Source organism: Stylophora pistillata, chromosome 2 (assembly GCF_964205215.1).
Source record: "Stylophora pistillata chromosome 2, jaStyPist1.2, whole genome shotgun sequence".
Taxonomy (NCBI): Eukaryota; Metazoa; Cnidaria; class Anthozoa; order Scleractinia; family Pocilloporidae; genus Stylophora; species Stylophora pistillata.
In genome coordinates, this window is record NC_142520.1 from 23,112,079 (window position 1) to 23,132,444 (window position 20,366).

The 20,366-nt window shown below is 38.4% G+C and overlaps 1 protein-coding gene and 1 pseudogene across 1 annotated transcript; one reads left to right on the forward strand and one right to left on the reverse strand.

Moving 5' to 3' along the window:
- Window positions 1–6,638: 6,638 nt before the first annotated feature.
- On the reverse strand, window positions 6,639–9,195 carry LOC148737872 (uncharacterized; annotated as a pseudogene).
- Window positions 7,924–14,861, forward strand: LOC148737873 (uncharacterized). Its single transcript, XM_088749827.1, has 5 exons — window positions 7,924–8,595; window positions 9,175–9,302; window positions 9,590–9,666; window positions 9,948–10,068; window positions 14,074–14,861. The coding sequence occupies exons 2-5, from the start codon at window positions 9,201–9,203 to the stop codon at window positions 14,122–14,124; spliced, it is 351 nt and encodes a 116-aa protein (XP_088605953.1). The 5' UTR covers window positions 7,924–8,595; window positions 9,175–9,200; the 3' UTR covers window positions 14,125–14,861.
- The last annotated feature ends 5,505 nt before the right edge of the window (window positions 14,862–20,366 follow it).

The following is a 20,366-nucleotide window of genomic DNA, read 5'->3' on the forward strand; positions in this document are numbered from 1 at the left end:
CAAAGCTTGTACGCTCACGGAAAAGTAAACAATAATAATCAACTAGGAGCCTGTAATGGCATTTTGTTTTTGCCAGCTCCTTTTACTGTCCTCAATCTCGACTAAGCAAACTTAGGGAAGCGCTTCCAATGTTGCTATGTGACGTCATATTGGCATTGATCATCTGACGGCGGCGTATACAAGAGAACAGTAGAGTGATAGAGATAATTGCACAAAATATAACCATAAACCCACACTTCATTTAGTAGGTCGAATGTAAAGAATTGTACCTTGTGTACAATGAAGGCTGACAAAATGTACTTCATGGATGTGTCCCAAAGCAAGTGTCCTGCTTTTTTCAACAGGACATTGTGGCCGTAAGATAACATCGTGGGCAGCGGAAAGACTGCTGACCACATGAATGCTAGTTTTGTAGCAGTTTGCTGCGGCAAATAGAATAACATGGTCACCCCAAGCGCCATCTTGCTCCATGTACGTTAAGTAATCAGCCCATGATGGATGTCCATGGACGAAGTGAAACAGATCTGTTCCATCCGGCTGAGAGAAGAGTAAAATAGAGAACGCAACTTAAAGTGTAATGGGAATGGTACACTGGACGAAGTTGAGGATGTTGGAAGGAATCATCGGTTTAGAAAATATCAAAAGGATACTAAACAGTAGTAACAACGGACAATAACCGATCAGAGTTATGAACTCAATGTTCTACATTGAATGTAGCAGTCTATTTGCCCTTTTGAAACATCAAATGTCTAGTGTCCACTTTATCCAGAGTTAAGGCTCCCCAGTTGGGACTGTCTCATCTGGGGGGAGATTCAAACGTAAAGTACTTTTAAGAAACCTCGGGTTGGCTGCCTTCTCCACAGGACAAAGCCCTTTTGACACGGAAGTCTGCATTCTGCATTCATCCTTGACCCGGACATGGTTTCTATTAAAACTCGAGAACTATAAAGCGTGTTCTATGGGTCATCCGACATATTAAACAATAATTCCCCAGAATAAAGGTGACTAGAGCTGGGTATTTATCGAGGCGAGGAAGCAAGGTAATTATCCATCACTTTCACAGACGCTGAGGTAGAAAATTACTTACGTATATAGCAGAAGGCGGTGAATGGTACTTATTAATCACTTACCATAGCCAATGAGCACGCGGTGTGGTTTATACTAAAAGCTGATGTCAGAGTATTTATGATCTTTATCAACCCCTACAGGAGGAGTAGTGATGTGTTGGCCAGTTGGCCCACATGGAGATCTAACGTTCATGGTGCTCCTAAAGTAATAGTAGTTACATAGAGTGTAAGACTTCAACTTACTAGTTTAGGGTTTTTTTTGAGGTACTGGACCAATATTTGTCTTAATTCGCCGTGTTTGATTTTGATTCCCATAGTAATTTCCAGTTGATCTGACAAAGCAAAGAACATGCAGTTTCCTGATCCTTCATTGTCGACAATTCTGAAGCCTTTGTCTGAAGCAATTTTCTTCAACTCAAGGTTTAGGTCTGTCTTGTCATTGACTTTGCTTGCATCGAGTTGCATCTGTTGAAGCTGAGCAATTAACTGGACAGAACCTAAGTGGACAAACGGATGAATAGACAGAGGATAAGTACCACCATGCCCGTGATTAAAGGAGGACCAAATAAAAAAAAAATATCTACAATGTAAATATTTTTTTTTTAGGTTTCTGCAAGTTCTTAATATTAAGTTTTCTTGATATATGGAGGAGCGTTATAGAAAAGGAAGTAAAAAAAGAATTCTTAACGCCTCGGTTTTCAAATTTCATTAAATCGCACTAAGTCATTTCTCCAAAAACTTCCTAGGAGATTAAAAAGATCTACACTTCGCCCTCCAAAAGCCAGATATTTTAGTCCAATACTTTTTTTTAGGTCATAGTTAAAGTAACGGGTTACTTTTGACCTAGTTAGATGAAGCTTGGATAAATACAATGAGATTATGTATACAAAACAGTCAAAAAATGCTCAAATTGCTGTCAAAACTTATGTCGTTTTTCAAGATTTAGTACTTTTTATTGGCTCAAGTGTTTTCAATTCGTGGCGCTGCGCTCCGAGATTGGTCTGTAGTTTTTAGCTTCTGACGCGGCATTTTGGTTTCAGTTACTATCGATTTTCTCGAAAAGAAATCAATATTCAGCCAAACGAAACATGTAGCGGTTGGTTTCATTGTAAAGCCCACATAGCTTGAGAATATGGGCCGAGTCAATTTTATGGCTGCTGCCACGATATTTCGAAAATTTTTCAATTTTGGCCACATTTGTTCTTGAGCGTTAGTTTATTGTTTTGTAGAGTGATTTATTTCCCCATTAAACAGACAAACCAAAAACCCGGATGTCAAAATCATCGTCATAATCTGTTTCAAAGAACAAGTAGATTAAACCTTGTCATGATGCTGATGGTTGGTGTTTTCTTTTGAAAGAAATTCCTCTCAAATGCAGTTTTTACATAAGTTAATATTCGTGTACATTCAATTATTCATTGATTCATGAAATAGGTTTGTAAAGCCTAGTTTATACGTCGCGCTACAGCCGACTTTTCTTCAGACGAATTTAATTCAAGATCCCACAAGCAATTAAATTCGACGATAGCACGATGTCTAAAACGAATTCAATTTGTCTGGTAAATTAAATTCGTTTTAGACGTTTCATCCGTCTTGGCAAGACGGATTAAATATCGATAAGGCATCTTCAGTTTTAACGTTGCACTAGCGTCGCGTAGAATGAAATGCATACATTTTCTTAGTTTATTTTGGCGAGCCCGCAGTGATCCGTGGCGAGCCCGCAGTGACCCGTGGCGAGCTTTTCGAGTGACACCTCTGACCAGAGACACTGCATTTAGGAAGAGAATTAAATTCGACCGTACTGATCCCGACGCATACAACCACACCACGATTTATGTCGATGGAACGACGAATTTAATGGAATTGAATTCGTCTGAATTAAATTCGACTGTAACGCGACGTATAGACTAGGCCTAAGTTATCCAGTAAAGGCATTTTAAAAAATATAAGTATAAAAAAGAAAAAAACAGATTTCATTTTCGGTCAAGCTTACTGTTCGTTTTATTGTCAGCAAAGGACTCGCGTAACTTGTACCAAAGTTTAATAAAACACGATCGATCACTTAGTTGAGTTATCAAGTAAAAAATATATATATATAGAGAGAAAATTTAAAAAGATAATAAAAATAAGGCTAATACTGTTGCCAAGGAAATTTGATAGCACTCGTTTCTCTCTTTTATTCATTCCCATTACATCATTTCTTCCAAAGCATTGGCGATTCTTGGAAATAGTTGTAGAAAGCAGTTCAAGTGGGATGAATGGAATACTAATCTTGTGCGAATGAAGCGGTTATCTATGACTTGCTTTCATATTTCATTGATAAACTAAAATTTAAAATTAAAAAAAAAGCAAATAATAGGCAAGGAATTTTATTTCAATTATAGGACTTTGTACCTGAAGGAGATATGGCGTCTTCCCCTCCACATGCTTGTTCCACTGCTATCGATGGAGTAAATGATTTTTTTTTTTAAGTAGAGTTATTTATCAAGTAATAAATTAGAAAACTTGATACCCTGAATGGTTATTGTCAATACACATTACCAGATCTGTGTCATACGGACGACGCAGGTATAATTTTTAGACAATACGACTTATATGTTACTTATACAAACGGATGATCATGAGATTCTCACAAGCGAGGTTCAGAAAGTGCGTTAAGAAAATTGTCATCAGGATTTTTCGAGTTGATTTAGTTTCTATATGGATTCCTCTGGCAGTTATCAAACAAAATTGATAATACCAAATTTCTTCCCACCTATGTCATATGGGGAAACCATTGCTTAATCTTTACTTATTCTACATATGATGCACAATCCTCGCAGTAGATAGCGCTACTTAAGCAATAGCGAAAATCAGACCTGAAAACAATCAGGCCTGTACAGGACTCGAACCACTGACCTCTGCGATACTAGTGCAGCGCTCTACCAATTGAGCTAACAAGCCAACTGGGAGCAGGCCGCTAAGCTGATTCGTAATAAACCCGTGAAAGTGATAAATGAGATACAATGAAATATATGAAGTTGATATATTTTGCACTGCGGTATTAGATACATATGATGCACAATCCTCGCAGTAGATAGCGCTATTTAAGCAATAGCGAAAATCAGACCTGAAAACAATCAGGCCTGTACAGGACTCGAACCACTGACCTCTGCGATACTAATGCAGCGCTCTACCAATTGAGCTAACAAGCCAACTGAGAGCAGGCCGCTAAGCTGATTCGTAATAAACCCGTGAAAATGATAAATGAGATACAATGAAATATATGAAGTTCATAAATTTTGTACTGCGGTATTAGATACATATGATGCACAATCCTCGCAGTAGATAGCGCTATTTAAGCAATAGCGAAAGTCAGACCTGAAAAAAATCAAGCCTGTACGGGACTCGAACCACTGACCTCTGCGATACTAGTGCAGCGCTCTAGCAGCGCTATCTACTGCGAGGATTCTGCATCATACGTATCTAATACCGCAGTACAAAATATATGAACTTCATATATTTCATTGTATCTCCTTTACTTATTCTATAGTGCACAAACTTATGTGTCAGAGCATGGTAAGGAATGCTATGATTTCATTCTAGATATCTCAGTATTTTCAAGAGCTACCGTTTGGTAGACTAATCAATTCTGATTAAAATGATTGAGTTCAGAGGTTTCCCATTTCATTGTCCACTTTACTAATTTTGAAATGACGTATCAATAAAAATAAGTAAACGGATAAAGCACAGACCTGGTTGCGGAGCAGGCAACTCAGGGGCTTCCGCTTCTGGGATTTCTTTCTGTTTTATTTCTTGCATTTCAATTTGTTCTCCCATGGGAAAGAAATTGCAAAACAAATGGGACTACGAACGGGGCAGAATGAAACGAGAGACAGGTACTACACGCAGAGCCCCTACCGAGGAGGGGAGAAGACTTTTTATATATAATTACACTGAGAATACCCATATTTTACCGTTGTTAGCATCTCACCTTCAAATCTGATCTGTTTCTGCTGATCATTTTCTGCTTCTTCTGTTCAATAGAACAACAGCAATAAATCTGTACTGCTCTTCTCCAACCGGAGAATAAACTTATGTCAAGCTTTTCGAAATATTGATTTTGAAAAATAATTCTAAATGGCCGCTTTGTATCTTCACCTTGGAACTAGAAACGTCTCTTTATATCTTAAGAATAATTTAGAAAATTCCGTTATTCTTCATAATTCAAGAAAATTTGCAAACTGAATTCAATTAGATGCTAACAAATACCTTTGAAGACACCAGCCAACATAAATTGGGATCAAATCATGATTTCAAATGGCGTCGTTGCCCCTTTTGAATTCGTTAATTTATTGCTTTGTCACCAATTCTACCTTTAAACTTAGTCACTCACATGACTGATTTCATCTTACCTACTTCTTCTCTAGCAATTCATGTTCTTGATAACAATCCTGTTTTCACATTTTGCTTCTTACACCTTTGTGGTTTCAATAATTAATTTATTCTATTGGAAATAATGTCTGTTTTTGCCATTTCAAAGTAATTTCACCCTTATCCTCTTTGAAAAACTGATAGTATAGGTAAATAGAACATCAAACTGAACGAAATTCCCTTCACTGTGAACATCTGCCTTACTACGAGGCACGAAAATTCGTATATAATCGCTGGGAAATTCAATATGCTTAGGAGCAATATTGCGTAATTCATCGTAACGAAAAAATGCTGCGAAAGCTAAAGAGCATAACGCAGCGATACGAAGATTCTTTAAAGTGGCATCTCTCTTGTTATGAATATCTAAAATACTCCTTATTATGTCAGTGGTAATAGGCTTCTTTTTCATAACTGGCTGTGACTTCGGCGTTTAGCAGCTTCGATGATATTCCTGCAAAATTTACTATCTAAAGGATTACGATCCAAACTAGGAGCAAAAGAATGAAACCATTTAAGGGCCGCATGAGCTAAAATTACTGAGGAACTAGAAGCGCAAGACCGCTGAACTTCAAATAGATATAGAGAAACAACACTAAGAGGAAAAGGTAACTGCATGTTGAAATGTCTAGTTTTAGACCAATCGAAAAACTTTCTGATAACACGAATGTAAGATTTAGTAGTTGTATCCGCCCTTGACCTCAACATAACTTCTAGAACCTCGTAAACGTTGATTGAAGAAAATTGCTGAAAGCTTTTCTAGGAATTACTTGATAGCATTATCTATAAAGACAAGAACAAAGCAAAAATAACAAAAGAACAAAGAAGAACAAAAGAAAAAACGTCTTTTAGTAACCGTTCAAAACTCAATCGTTGTTGGGGCCAGTTAGACGAAACACTATCGTATGGGCCAGAGCCACGTAAATCAACAACCATAGATTGGGCCAGCGCCACATATATCAACTATACTCCGTTTAAGCCAGCACCACATGAAATGATAGGCTATAAATAGGCCATTGCTTCATAGATGAAAAGTACACTGCCTTGGCCAGCGCCACCAAATGTAAATAATCTTTAGGCTAGTGGACACTCCCTCTAATGAATTACTCAGTAAATTTCAATATAAAGGCAATAATTTTTTTCCTGTGAAAAGATCAGACCCTAAGAGCGAATTAAGGTTCTTCCGTGGGTTAGAACCTCATTCCCGATATGAATACTGTCAGCCACAAGATAACGACTATACATGTGTGCAATTAAAGGCCAGAAATGAGCCGAAGGCCAAAGAGGTATAACGAGCGTACCAACGGCCTCCTGGGATTTGAGATAATGCAAAACGCGTGAGATTATACCAACTGGAGGGACAACTAAACAATTTTCTCCCCTAAGAGATTGAAAGAAAAAAATAAAGCCCCGAGGTGTTGGGATTCCAAAACCTGGAGAAATACTTGGGGAGCTTGTGATTATAATAATTAGCAAAGCAATCTACACTATGCGGGCCCCACAGGCCATCAAGAAGAAGAAAAAATTTCTCTAGTAATTTGCCAATCGTCAGTGTTAATTAAACGACTTATATAATCAGCTTTCTGATTCGAAGTACGAGGGATCCATTGCACTTCTAACTGAATTCCTGATCGAATACAAATATCAAAAATCCTTCGGGCCATTTTATGCAAATCTAATTTCATGCTACCCACTTCAACAATCTTAGCAGCTACTTGGCTATATGTAAGCCACTTAACGTGTGATCCTTCCAACGCTGACGCAAATGATTGTAATGAAAACTCAATAACGGATAACTCCCTCTACGTTGAACTTTGACTTCTCTCCTTCTCCGACCACATTTTGTGGCACACAAAATCATTGTTAAAGTCAATAATTGCTCCACTTCCAGTAGCACTGGCATCCGAATAAACAAATTAACTTAGATCCTTACTTACAAAGCAAAACCTACGTATTTTTTTCCAAAAATACAGTTCTTTCTTGCAGTAATCGTCGAGAAGGGATATAGAATCCCAGTTATCCCTGCAAAAGGTGGAGAAGACACAATGTCTGGTCATCATTCTGCCAATGCTACCAACTACGGGGCCGGTAGAGATAATTTGACCTGTAAAGGAGGCCAACTCTTTAGCAGACACTTTGAAATCGGCTTCGATGATATGATCAATTGTATTGATTATCTTAACAATTCTTCTTTCTACAATTTTTAAAGTACTTAGTGCGGAATTCCAGGTTAAACCCAGCCAGTCCAATACTTGGGTGGGTTCCCATACCGATTTGTCTTCATTGACAACAAAACCCGCGTTACTCAAATCCACCCTTACGGCCAGGGCCTTAATGCGACAAATTTCGCTATCCTGAACAGTGTTTCTGGAGAAAGAGTTTGATTTGCAGTTAGTGTTTTACAGTTTTGGCGTCAGAGCGTTGTCCCAGGGAGTCTGGGGACCCATCACGAGCCACAGGTAAACGGAAGTTCAAATATTCGAAAAGGCTGGTTGCTATGGAGTGACGTCATAAACCGGATAAGTTTCCATCATCGCCTTGACAGCCTTTTTCGATAATTGCTCGCAGTAATCTGAGTAGTTGCTTGAATTTGTACAATCTCTGTTCCTGCTGGGTACAATGAAGCCTTTTGTTTATTAGAGGCTGGATCGGCCTATTGACATTTGGAGATTGGATTTCATATTAATATGCGTAAGCAAAAGCGGGAATGTTTAGTTTCCCGCGGTCGAGTGCAGTTATGGATCCCTTGAAACTTCGAAGGGTTGAATTGCTTCATTCTCCTCCAGATGAGTCAAGGGAATGGTTTATCTTAAATTTCAAGAAATGTGGCATAAGAGTCAGCAAGTTTTTTGAAGTAGCATGTTGGTGGCACATTTTCCAAGCGTTTTGTACGGTCCAGCTTTAAAAAATGGCGGAAGCTTGGATGACCGATAGGTTCAGAACAACAAAGTGGCCATCGCCTCTCTATTTGGAGTTGTTTCTACCATCTTCCGGCAGAAATTCGAAGAAGGAGAAGTGGTGAGATATCTTTGGTTGATCGATAAAATAAATTCTTGATCCTGGATCAAGAAAAGCTTGGCAAACGTTACTTAGCATTTTCAAGCTAAGACGAACCGGGGTAAGTCATAACGTTTATATTTTTATTAAGATTGGAAAAAGTGAGTTTGCTCTCTTATGTTTTGTTGTGAATGCTGATTTCACGGTGTATCAGAACTCATCTCTGCTTGGCAGGAAAATCACATAATTGGCTGAGTTTGATTTTACGCTGAGCCTCTAAGTCTTCTAGCTATGATCACTTTTTATGGCTACTTTAGGAGAAATTTCGGGTTTGTTTCCTTGATAGGGTCTTGACAGTATTATAATTTATTTCATTTCTATTTTTCTACGATAAAAGATTTAAATCGCCAGAGGGATGCCATTGAGAAAACTGGAATAGTAGTTAATGGAAGATGCTTTAAAGTTAAATTTCCAGGTTATTTGTGTGTGCCAATCTTGACTCTTTATATTTTTTTATCTTATTATTTTTTATTTTTGCAATGTTTTTATGTTACATGTCTAGCTACGTGATAGTAATTATTGAATCCATTTTATACTTGGCAGTGTTAGAAAATATCTGGGAAAGTATAACATTTGAGATCTTTGGTGTAGCTATTTTAACTTCAACTTCTTGTTATCTTCTTGTCTTTTTTCATGACAGTTACTCTTGATTACAAAACATTGATAATGCTGGTCAAGCAAAGAGCTGGTGATGCCAAAAAATATATCAATGAACTTTGCAAGCAAGGATTGGACACAGAGTGCTGTGTATTCTGCAAAGTTATTAAGGTAGGTTATACCTGCAATGCTAAATGACATGCATCATAGTGGAATTATACAATAACACAAAACATATTCAGCCTACTGGTATTTGTTATGCAATTTATTTATAATCAATTAGTGAGAGCTTCCTTGGCTTTCTTGACTTTACAGAAAGGCAGACGAAAGGTGTCCATAAAAGTGAACATATTTTATCTGTGGTGAACAGTGATTATATATCTACCATTAGTAGTGAACATTATATGACTTTAGCTCAGTTAATTCATTATTGAGTGATACATGCAATTTATTTGTAGGAATGTGCCTCTCCTGATGTTCCTTTTTGGGAAGCCTTTGCTGAGTGTTTCCTAAAGAGCAAAGCAAATATTGGGGGGTAGGTACAACACTGCATTTCTGCATTGACATGCATAAAAAGTTCCAGCTTGCAGTATGGTATTTCACTTTCTATTGGAATACATGTCTTTAAATCTCACTTGGGATACTTAGTTTGATGGACAGTTGGCATACTGCCGGCCGACAGTTGGCCGACAGTTGGCCGACAGACTTTTAGGGGAGCTGTTCTTCACTTTTACCCAGTAACCAGCAAAAATATGGTAAGCTTGGATTATAAAGGTGGAAACTTTATTCACTGTTTTTTTTTTCTGTCTGTTTCAGATGGAAGGGGTTAAGAGATGACTTGCTCTTTCTCCTTGAAGAGGAGCCATGTGATGTTAATTTATGTGCTCTGCCTGCAGTGTATGACATTTTAATTTTTAAATTCTGTGCACCCATTGAAGTAAGGCATAGTCAACATTGTATCATTTAAAAAAATCTATTTTCTTGAAGTCTTATCCTGTAACAATATTATTTTGTTTAGTGTTGCCTGGTCACTTCTGAGATATATATTTATTTGTCATATTTCTAAGATTCCTATGGCATTCGGCGTAATGCGTGAGAGCTTCTGGGATATAGCAAACTTAGTTTTTCATTCACTGTTAATAGAGGGAAATTATGTCTTTCCTTTCTGGTTCACCCAGGCTGAAGTCCTTCATTCAGAGTAATGCCTGAGCATAGTTAGTAGAGGGGACTGGTTAGGAAACGCGGCAAACTTCAGTCGGATAGGTTATTGTTCGATTTTATCGAGATCACGTGACAATGACCCTGCACACTTAAATCCAAAATGGCGCCGTAGGCTTGTTTCGACAGTCACGTAGCGTTTAATCTTTTGGATTTTCTCCGTGATCGAGCGACATCGTACCTTCAAAATATAGCTAAAAGCATTAATCAAGTCTGTGTACATAATGCCAGGTGAAAATTGTTCAGTATTTGGCTGTGGAACGTGTAGGAGAAGTAAAGGAATTGGAATCTGGAAGCTACCGGCGCCGCGAAACGCAGAGTACAAGAAGTGGCGAGAAGACTGGCTCAGCGAGCTCACTAAAACTAGAGTTGTTGATGCTAACTTCCGCCAACTGATAGAAAAAGACAGGGTGTTTACCTGTGAGAAGCACTTTAAGCTCGAAGAAATAGAGAAATGTAAGTAAACACACTGTATGGTTCAGTAGCGGGACTTAGCTTAGTAGGCTAAGCGAAGGCTCGCGACTGTTTGTTGATAAAGTGTGCGTCTCTAACTCTTTATATACAGCATTTCTCCTTAATGATAATTTATGTTTTTGTATTTTTCAGTTGAAACCGAGAAGATGCTCAAGACTAAGCCTAGATTTGGCGCTATACCTAATTTAAATATGCCTAAGAAGTCGCATCAAACTGAACCAGTGAAGACACGAGCTGCAAGATCGGTAGTCAAAGATGTCGCTCCTGAACGAAATGCCAAGTATTATAAAAGCTTCAAAGACTTGGTATCAAGACTAAAGGCCTTGAAATCCATTAAAGATTGGACTCTAGAAGAACTGAGCGATAGGATTGTGCTAAAGAAAGTCACGACTGCTCTACTACCTGAACTTCAGATAATGATCGATGACAGCTTGGGCTTCACTATCGCTGTGTCTGGATGGCTACTGGCTGACGATCATGAACTTTATATGAAAACGTTGAGATCTGTAAGGAATATTACAGTATCTGAACTTATTAAGAGTACAGAAGTGTTGTTTGTTTGCCCTGGTGTTAAGCCAACTGCTTCTTTTAGTGAATTAAGACACCATGTTATTTCAAAGCCAAGAGATCCCTTGTTTGAGTAGAATTGTTCTGCATTTCCAGTTTTAACCAAACGCATATACATGGATTCTACTTCTGAGAAGTCCATATTTTCTTGATCCCAGGAAATCGTTTATCTTCGTAGCTCTTCTTTTACGCTTTGAGGGTAGATTTTTCTTTCAATTATTTTATCTCGTGCTTTCATTGATAACGCCTCGAAGTCTTCAGCAGTGAATTTGGCTTCTTGAGTCGGTTAATTTCCCCGCGCTGGTTCCTCCTTATGCTTTACTGTCTTATGTCTTTTTAATCCAGCCTTAGTCTTGCATTTCTTTTGGCACAACTAGCAAAAAATTCCCTCTTCGTATTGAACCTAAAAATCGAAAGACTTTCAGTAAAAAAATATGTTGTTGTACTACGACTGATGCCGTTGCTAAGGGCATCAATAACTACAAAGTTTTTGGGCGAAAATAACGTTTTAAAGGCTTCTCAAAGACTTAGAGAGTCAGCTGCTTCGACAAAGTGCTCTTGTAATTCTTCCTCGTTTTCCAAAGTTCCAATATGGCATTAAATTTTTCGCCGAAGAAAAATAAGTCGTTCATGTCCGCCATGTTGTTTTGGTTCTGTGCAGGGTCATTGGTCACGTGACGTTCAATCGAAGCTCTTGGGAACAGACAATAGGCCGGCCCTTTGAAGCTTACCGCGTTTCCTAACCAGTCCCCTCTACTAACTATGGCCTGAGCAATTCTGGGATATATAACATACCTAGCTTTTCATTCATGGTCAATATAGGGAAGTGTTGTCTATCCTTTCTGGTTCACACAGGCTGAAGTCCAGGCATTCAGAGTAATACCAGAGCACTTCTGGGATTTATAACATACTTAGCTTTTCATTCATGGTCAATATTGGGAAGTGTTGTCTATCCTTTCTGGTTCACCCAGGCTGAAGTCCTTGCATTCAGTGTAATGCCTGGGATATATAACATACATAGCTTTTCATTCATGGTCAATATAGGGAAGTGTTGTCTATCCTTTCTGGTTCACCCAGGCTGAAGTCCTGGCATTCAGTGTAATGCCTGAGCACTTCTGGGATATATAACATACTTAGCTTTTCATTCATGGTCAATATAGGGAAGTGTTGTCTATCCTTTCTGGTTGACCCGGGGTGAAGTCCTGGCATTCAATGTAATGCCTGAGCGCTTCTGGGATATACAACATACTTAGCTTTTCATTCATGGTCAATATAGGGAAGTGTTGTCTATCCTTTCTGGTTCACCCAGGCTGAAGTCCTGGCATTCAGTATAATGCCTGAGCGCTTCTGGGATATATAACTTACATAGCTTTTCATTCATGGTCAATATAGGGAAGTGTTGTCTATCCTTTCTGGTCCACCCAGGCTGAAGTCCTGGCATTGACTGTAATGCCTGAGCACTTCTGGGATATATAACAAAGTTTCACAAAGCTTTTCATTCCTGGTCAATATAGGGAAGTGTTGTGTATCCTTTCTGGTTCACCCAGGCTGAAGTCCTGGCATTCAGTGTAATGCCTGAGCACTTCTGGGATATACAACATACTGAGCTTTTTATTCATGGTCAATATAGGGAAGTGTTGTCTATCCTTTCTGGTTCACCCAGGCTGAAGTCCTGGCATTCAGAGTAATGCCTGAGCGCTTCTGGGATATATAACATACTTAGGTTTTCATTCATGGTCAATATAGGGAAGTGTTGTCTATCCTTTCTGGTCCACCCAGGCTGAAGTCCTGGCATTCAGTGTAATGCCTGAGTGCTTCTGGGATATACAACATACATAGCTTTTCATTCATGGTCAATATAGGGAAGTGTTGTGTATCCTTTCTGGTCCACCCAGGCTGAAGTCCTGGCATTCAGTGTAATGCCTGAGCGCTTCTGGGATATATAACTTACATAGCTTTTCATTCATGGTCAATATAGGGAAGTGTTGTCTATCCTTTCTGGTTCACCCAGGCTGAAGTCCTGGCATTGACTGTAATGCCTGAGCACTTCTGGGATATATAACAAAGTTTCACATAGCTTTTCATTCCTGGTCAATATAGGGAAGTGTTGTCTATCCTTTCTGGTTCACCCAGGCTGAAGTCCTGGCATTCAGTGTAATGCCTGAGCACTTCTGGGATATACAACATACTGAGCTTTTTATTCATGGTCAATATAGGGAAGTGTTGTCTATCCTTTCTGGTTCACCCAGGCTGAAGTCCTGGCATTCAGAGTAATGCCTGAGCGCTTCTGGGATATATAACATACTTAGCTTTTCATTCATTGTCAATATAGGGAAGTGTTGTCTATCCTTTCTGGTCCACCCATATTGAAGTCCTGGCATTCAGTGTAATGCCTGAGCGCTTCTGGGATATACAACATACTTAGCTTTTCATTCATGGTCAATATAGGGAAGTGTTGTGTATCCTTTCTGGTTCACCCAGGCTGAAGTCCTGGCATTCAGTGTAATGCCTGAGCGCTTCTGGGATATACAACATACTTTAAGTTTTTTCATTCATGGTCAATACGGGGAAGTGTTGTTTATCTTTTCTGGTTCACCCAGGCTGAATGGAAGTTCTGCTATTCACAGTAATCCTTTAGTGCTTCTGGGATACCTAACATTCTTATTTTCTTTGACATTCACAGGTTAATCAAGGGAAGTGTTGTCTCTCGGCCTTACTGGTTCACCCAGGCTGAAGTCCTGGCATTCAGTTTAATGCCTGAGCGCCTCTGAGATATTTGACTTACTTAGCTTTTCATTCATGGTTAATATAGGGAAGTATTGTCTATCCTTTCTGGTTCACCCAGGCTGAAGTCCTGGCATTCAGTGTAATGCCTGAGAGCTTCTAGGATATACAACATACTTTAAGTTTTTCATTCATGGTCAATACGGGGAAGTGTTGTTTATCTTTTCTGGTTCACCCAGGCTGAACGGAAGTTCTGCTATTCACAGTAATCCCTTAGTGCTTCTGGGATACCTAACATTCTTATTTTCTTTGACATTCACAGGTTAATCTAGGGAAGTGTTGTCTATCGGCCTTACTGGTTCACCCAGGCTGAAGTCTTGGCATTCAGTTTAATGCCTGAGCGCCTCTGAGATATTTGACTTACTTAGCTTTTCATTGATGATTAATATAGGGAAGTATTGTCTGTCCTTTCTGGTTCACCCAGGCTGAAGTTCTGGCATTCAGAGTAATGCCTGAGGTTTTCTGGCATATATAATGTGAAGAAATTCTTGTGACGCAAACTTTTCTGTTATTTGAGCTCTTCACCTATATCTACAGCAGAGCGACAGGAATAAATAGTCGTTTGAGACAAAAATTTGGAAAACAGCTTCATTTACTGTTAAAAGTCGCCCTGCAAACCGCGACGGGAAGAGAACATCAAAACAAAAAATGCTGCCAAAAAAACTCAATAAATAACACAAGGCAAAACACTGCTGGTACATTTCTTTGCGAAGCTAGATCGGGAAACTCTGATGCGACGTTTTTGTAGGGCGTAAACACACGACGACGATTGATTTCCTGACAAACTGGGTAATATGAGATAATATAAAGTATGAAACAACACGAAGTAACGCGCACAGCCTCAAGTGATCGATATACCGTATTTCCTTGAATAAGTGCCCACCCCTTGGCCATTCAAACTTGTAACTCTGAATAAGCGCGACACCGGAACCCTTTCTCTTTCAGCTTTCATAACATTTTAAACTTTTACTACCTTAGATGAATATATTGGGAGAGATTCTTGCTTTAAGAGTTATATTACGCCGATGTATTATCTTTCCTTTTTGTATGGCTGGCTTCGCAAGCGGTGCAAGATGCAGCGAATTCTGTGACCTGATTGGCTATTAACCCTTGCTTATTTTTCGTTTTCTGCGGTGGCCAGCGTTGCAGCCATTTTGTCTTTGTGTAACCTGCAGGCAAGCTCTCGCTTGGCTCTTATCGCTTGGCTCAGGTTTGAGTTTTCCTGCTTGGTCAATAACGTATTACTGGATCTACCGCGCTCTATGTTAATTTCCAAACCACTCTAGCGTACAGCGCTTGACTCGGTATTTAAAGTTGGTTTTTCGGAAAAAGTCAACGTCCCACCCCTCTCAAGAAGCTTTTAGAATATAAAAATTCAAGGACTTTCTAAGGATTGGTTAAATTCATTGGGGAACTTGCCCTGAAATTAACAGACTTGCAAGACAGTACGAACCCTGTTAAAGTTCAAGGGAGTTTAAACTTGTTCGTAACGTGTCATTAAGCGAAAGTTGGTCTTTGTCTGTTGAAAAGCTTTGTCAGCTTGTTCAACATCTATCTTGATCTGAAAACAATTATTATTACCCCCGGTCTCTGTTTATTCACGATTTTAATCATCGTTGCGGAGGAGGTAGCGCAAAGAGATTTTCAACACCAGTGCGTTAATCACATCGTACTTATAATGTCTGTAATCTCTCGCAACTATCTAGAGGATTCCGGCACCAATATAGGTCATATGAAGGCCAGTGACAAAGAATCATGTGTACTGCATTTATATCGTTTAAAAAAACTGGAACAGTGTGTAAACTATAAATGCGACATAAAATATCAGTGAGAAAAAGCCGCCATGTATTGTGGACTCTGCGTTAAACAGCAAAAGAAATTATAGGTTGTAATACGCCGAGTTTATTCCCAATAACTGGTAACCGGATGCTCAAAAATTACAGCACCAAGCGTCAGCTGTCAAAGATTCCGAACACAGCGGAAAAAAAGTCGTCGGTTCTGGAATTTACTTTGTTTCCGATCCGAAAACAAAAATCTGGTAAAATTGATTAGAAAACAAAACTCTCATGCCGCCAGTTAAATGTCGTAGTAAATAAGCGTCGCAGCCTATGTCAGTATTAATGAAGTTAACTAAATCCGCAAGCATTGACTAAGAAATGTTTCTTCGACGTGACTGTAACTGCCGCAACACACTCCGGGCGAGCGCTTTGTCTTGTCACTATTTTTAAGCGCCGGCCATGTACACTTTTTTCGGATACGGCTTCTTTAATTACCTTTTCACGCCATAGGATGATGACATGATTGTGTAAAAGTTGACGCCTCTATCAGATTAGGAGCGAAATACGATCAAAAATTTTACCCAAGCAAGCCACTGGTATCCAGCAGAGAATGCGGACTAAAAGTACGGATTCTCTGCTGGATACCTAGACTTTTTTCGGTTGCTAACGGCGTGAGGCTCGTTATGACCCCTCTTTTTATTTAAAGTCGCGAAAAATCCAATATTCAAAATAACGGTCAGCCAGTGATCACCAAAAGATCTATCAGAAGGATGGAGTGCCCTACGAATTGTAAGTTAAAATTTCGTTAAACTCTCAAATGTTATTCAATATTTAAAAAAATCTGTAATTGTTTTTTAGTTTGACTTGCTTCCTCTGGCAACCAGTACAAAAATAAACGGCAACCATACACCAGAAACCTTCAAAGCTACGGTAACGCCTCAAAACGAAAGCCCGAATCAGAGTTGTTAATCAGCAAATCATAAACAGATCTATGTCAGATATCTTTAGACGTTATAAATTCATTTTCTGTTGATCAGCTAAGATATAGAACTAAAACTTTAAGCATATCAACCTACTTGATATTCAGAATCCCTGACTTTGAAGGATATTTGCATGTACAGCTTTCAGGTAAAGTTGAACTCTTTAGAGTATCTTATAACGTGCAGTTGGTCAGTAAATGTGGGAAGTCTTTGATTATGAATTATACAATTTATTATTGTTTACCCAAATAATGACGCTGCTTAATCATTTGTGAAAGAGCACATTAGAGCATGTAGGTAGAGTACATGAGCTGCATATTCCGAGGATGTTTAGATTAATCAAAAAATTCTTAAAGAAAACATATTTTTACACACTTGCAGTTGACACTCAGCGACCAATAAAACCGTGATTGACTTGCCCAACTGGCATTGAATCCAACAAAAATGCCTCTCCCATCACTATCTATGCTTATTAAGTAATTATCGGAGTTTTGATGTCGGATGGTAGGAATGGTTTTGGTTGAATGTGCCTATCCTGCCTTTTTCCCTTCGTCATCATGAAGAAATAGACGCGGTCTGTAAAATTCCAAGGGGTACTTGGGCGTTGACGTCTGATTCTAAACCTATCAATGCATCTTTAAGCGGGGCTCAATTTTATAAAATGAGTACACTGATCGACTGCGTTCAGCAGTGAGAACTTTGCGACGTCATGGCACCATTGACTTCTCAGGGTTTGTGAACACAGCGTTTGTGAACACAGTGTCAGAAACATGTGAGAAATCTGAGAAACGCCAGCTGTCGCTTTCATTTAGCCCCTCCATTGACCTCCACTTAAAATCGTGATTGCATCGCTTTGTGGCGTACGAAGTTACCGAGGTTGCGTAATTTTTCATTGCTCTTTGCGGGGGGGAGGGGGGGGGGGCCACAACGGTCACCTAGAGGTATTTTGAACTTTTCAATATTTCGCAGAAAGAAAGGCGCGACAGAACTTTTTGATATAATTTTTGAAAAAGGCTCATCAAAAGGGTCCTTTCGGGAAAACTAAATGAATCTCCAATTTTTGCATCTGTCTGCGGACTTTCGATGTTGAAAGTCAGTGGCTCTTAAAGGGTGTGCGCAAACTTAAGTTGAGTGCCCCATGATTTAGTAGGTACTCAGACATTACCCTCTCTCTGAGGGGAAACGCGGTTTCCATCTAAGCAACTTAAAATGCAACTGATTATTTCTAACAGCGCGCTATAAGACATCGTTTTTTGATTTACTCTCGCCATAAATACTTTTTGCAAAAAGAGAGAAACGAAATTACTGATTTGTTTACAGTTCTACTTATTTTTTTGAGACACCAGAGCAAGAGAAAATTTTGGCGTCTCAAAATCGTAATTTAGCATCACGAAGTCCGATTGCTTTAATGCAAACTCCTTTTCTTCGTCAGGCTCTTGTACATGAGTTAAAATAAAAAGAAACTAGGGACATCATTCATAAATCTTAGAATTATTTATTTATTTAAAAACCTGGAGGTACTAAGAGATCGATGTCGAGACGCTAAAAAAGCAAAATTGCAACAAAATGTGGTTGATTTATTACAACGTTCGTTGTCTTAATCCCACACAAAAGAGTTATTGATTACCTTTACGTCAACATCATTTTAAAATGTTTTTTCTTCGATGGCTCGCACCTTCCACAACCCATTGAGTACCTAGCAACTGGTTTTACACCATGTTGAAATAATTAATACTGCATATGAGGTTGCTATGGCGATATCAGAGCCTCTTGGGGAAACTGTTACTTTTATGGCTTATAGTTACCTTATTTTCTGGAAAATTTAAAGTGTAAAAGTGTCGATCTATTTAAACATCGGTAGCTAAAACGCAACAAACCATCAGTTCAATTCATATCCTCCTTTACTGATTAGGAGCCCAATGTACTGAAATACAAACAGTATTTTTGAGAACTTAATCACTCTCAAAACCGTGATATATATTTATGCGTAAACAAGTACAAAAGTAGTTCAAATGGCCAATAAATACCATCAGAACCACGCATTACTACTGCAACTTGAGGGAAGACTCCTGCTTTAATCTATTTATTATTATCATCATTATTATTATTGTCATTATTAAAATTATCATTATTATTATTATGATGATGATGATGATGATGATGATTATTATTATTATTATTATTATTATTATTATTATTTTTATTATCTTCTTTTTTGCATCAGCCTAATTAACCTCAACCAAAACACCGAAATCTTAGACTGGTCGGACGAATGGCCATGACACATAAAAATTCATCGCACCCAAAACTGCATTATACTAAACATACTAGATGTCTAGTTGTTAAATGGAAAATACGGTTGTGACCAAACAACATAGACCTGAGTGAAGAACCTATCGAACCTATTCGCCTTCTTGATCTAAATTTGAGCATACGTATTTTTGTTAAGCTATCAATGGCCTACATCTATTACACTGAAATACTGAATCGTTATGATATAAAACCAGACAGTGGTTTAGTTATAGTGTTTTGTCCATAAAATCACAGAAACGGAAAAAGCGAAGTTTTTGGCTTTTTTCGTCAGGAATATCTGTACGATAGAAAAGCTAAGCTAAAAGGGAGTAAAAAAGATGTAAAGAGGAAGGGAAAATTACCTTGGCCCCGCGGCAAAAGAATTAAAATGTCTATCCTTTAAAAGTTAGGGTACAAGAAAGATATTAACCTCATATCGCTGAGGCTTTTGTTTGGCAAGAAGAAATTTTAAGCATACCTGTACTTGCCAGGAACTCGATCTACTTAACTTCCCATTATGTTTAAAACAAAAACAAAAGCAAACAAACGAGAATACCTTAGGTATTGCTTATGTTTTTCTACGCAAATCATCTACGTCTTGAGTCTTATTTCTCCAAATTTTGCAACCGACAAAATTTTCATCAGCAGATCGTTAATGAATCAGTCTTGTGAAAGACATAAAACTAAACTTATAATTTCACCGCAGTAAGCACTTTTTTTATCATATTGCAGTTGTGATAAGAAGAACTTCGAAAAACATACGTACAGACATAATCGAGTGTTGTTGCTCAGAAAACCTCATAACTGAAGTTTATCTTTTGTTTTTTTAATAATGTACTCTTTAAGTCCCGACCTTTTCACATTAATTTTTAAAATAGAAATTTGCATACTTATTCTCAAAGTTGCTTTATATAACAATATTACCCATTCTTATTATTCATGTCAGTTAACCTTGTTCAAGATAAAACGTCTACACATCGAATAAACCTTAGAAGTCCTTTGATTAAATTTGAAATATTCTCTTGGCCTCACTGGATATGGGCGATAATCGAAATATGAGAAAGTCATTGTGAGTGTTTCCATAGTAATTGCATAGCATCTACAACGTTTAATGGCGGTCAGTCCCAAAGTTATTCCAGGTA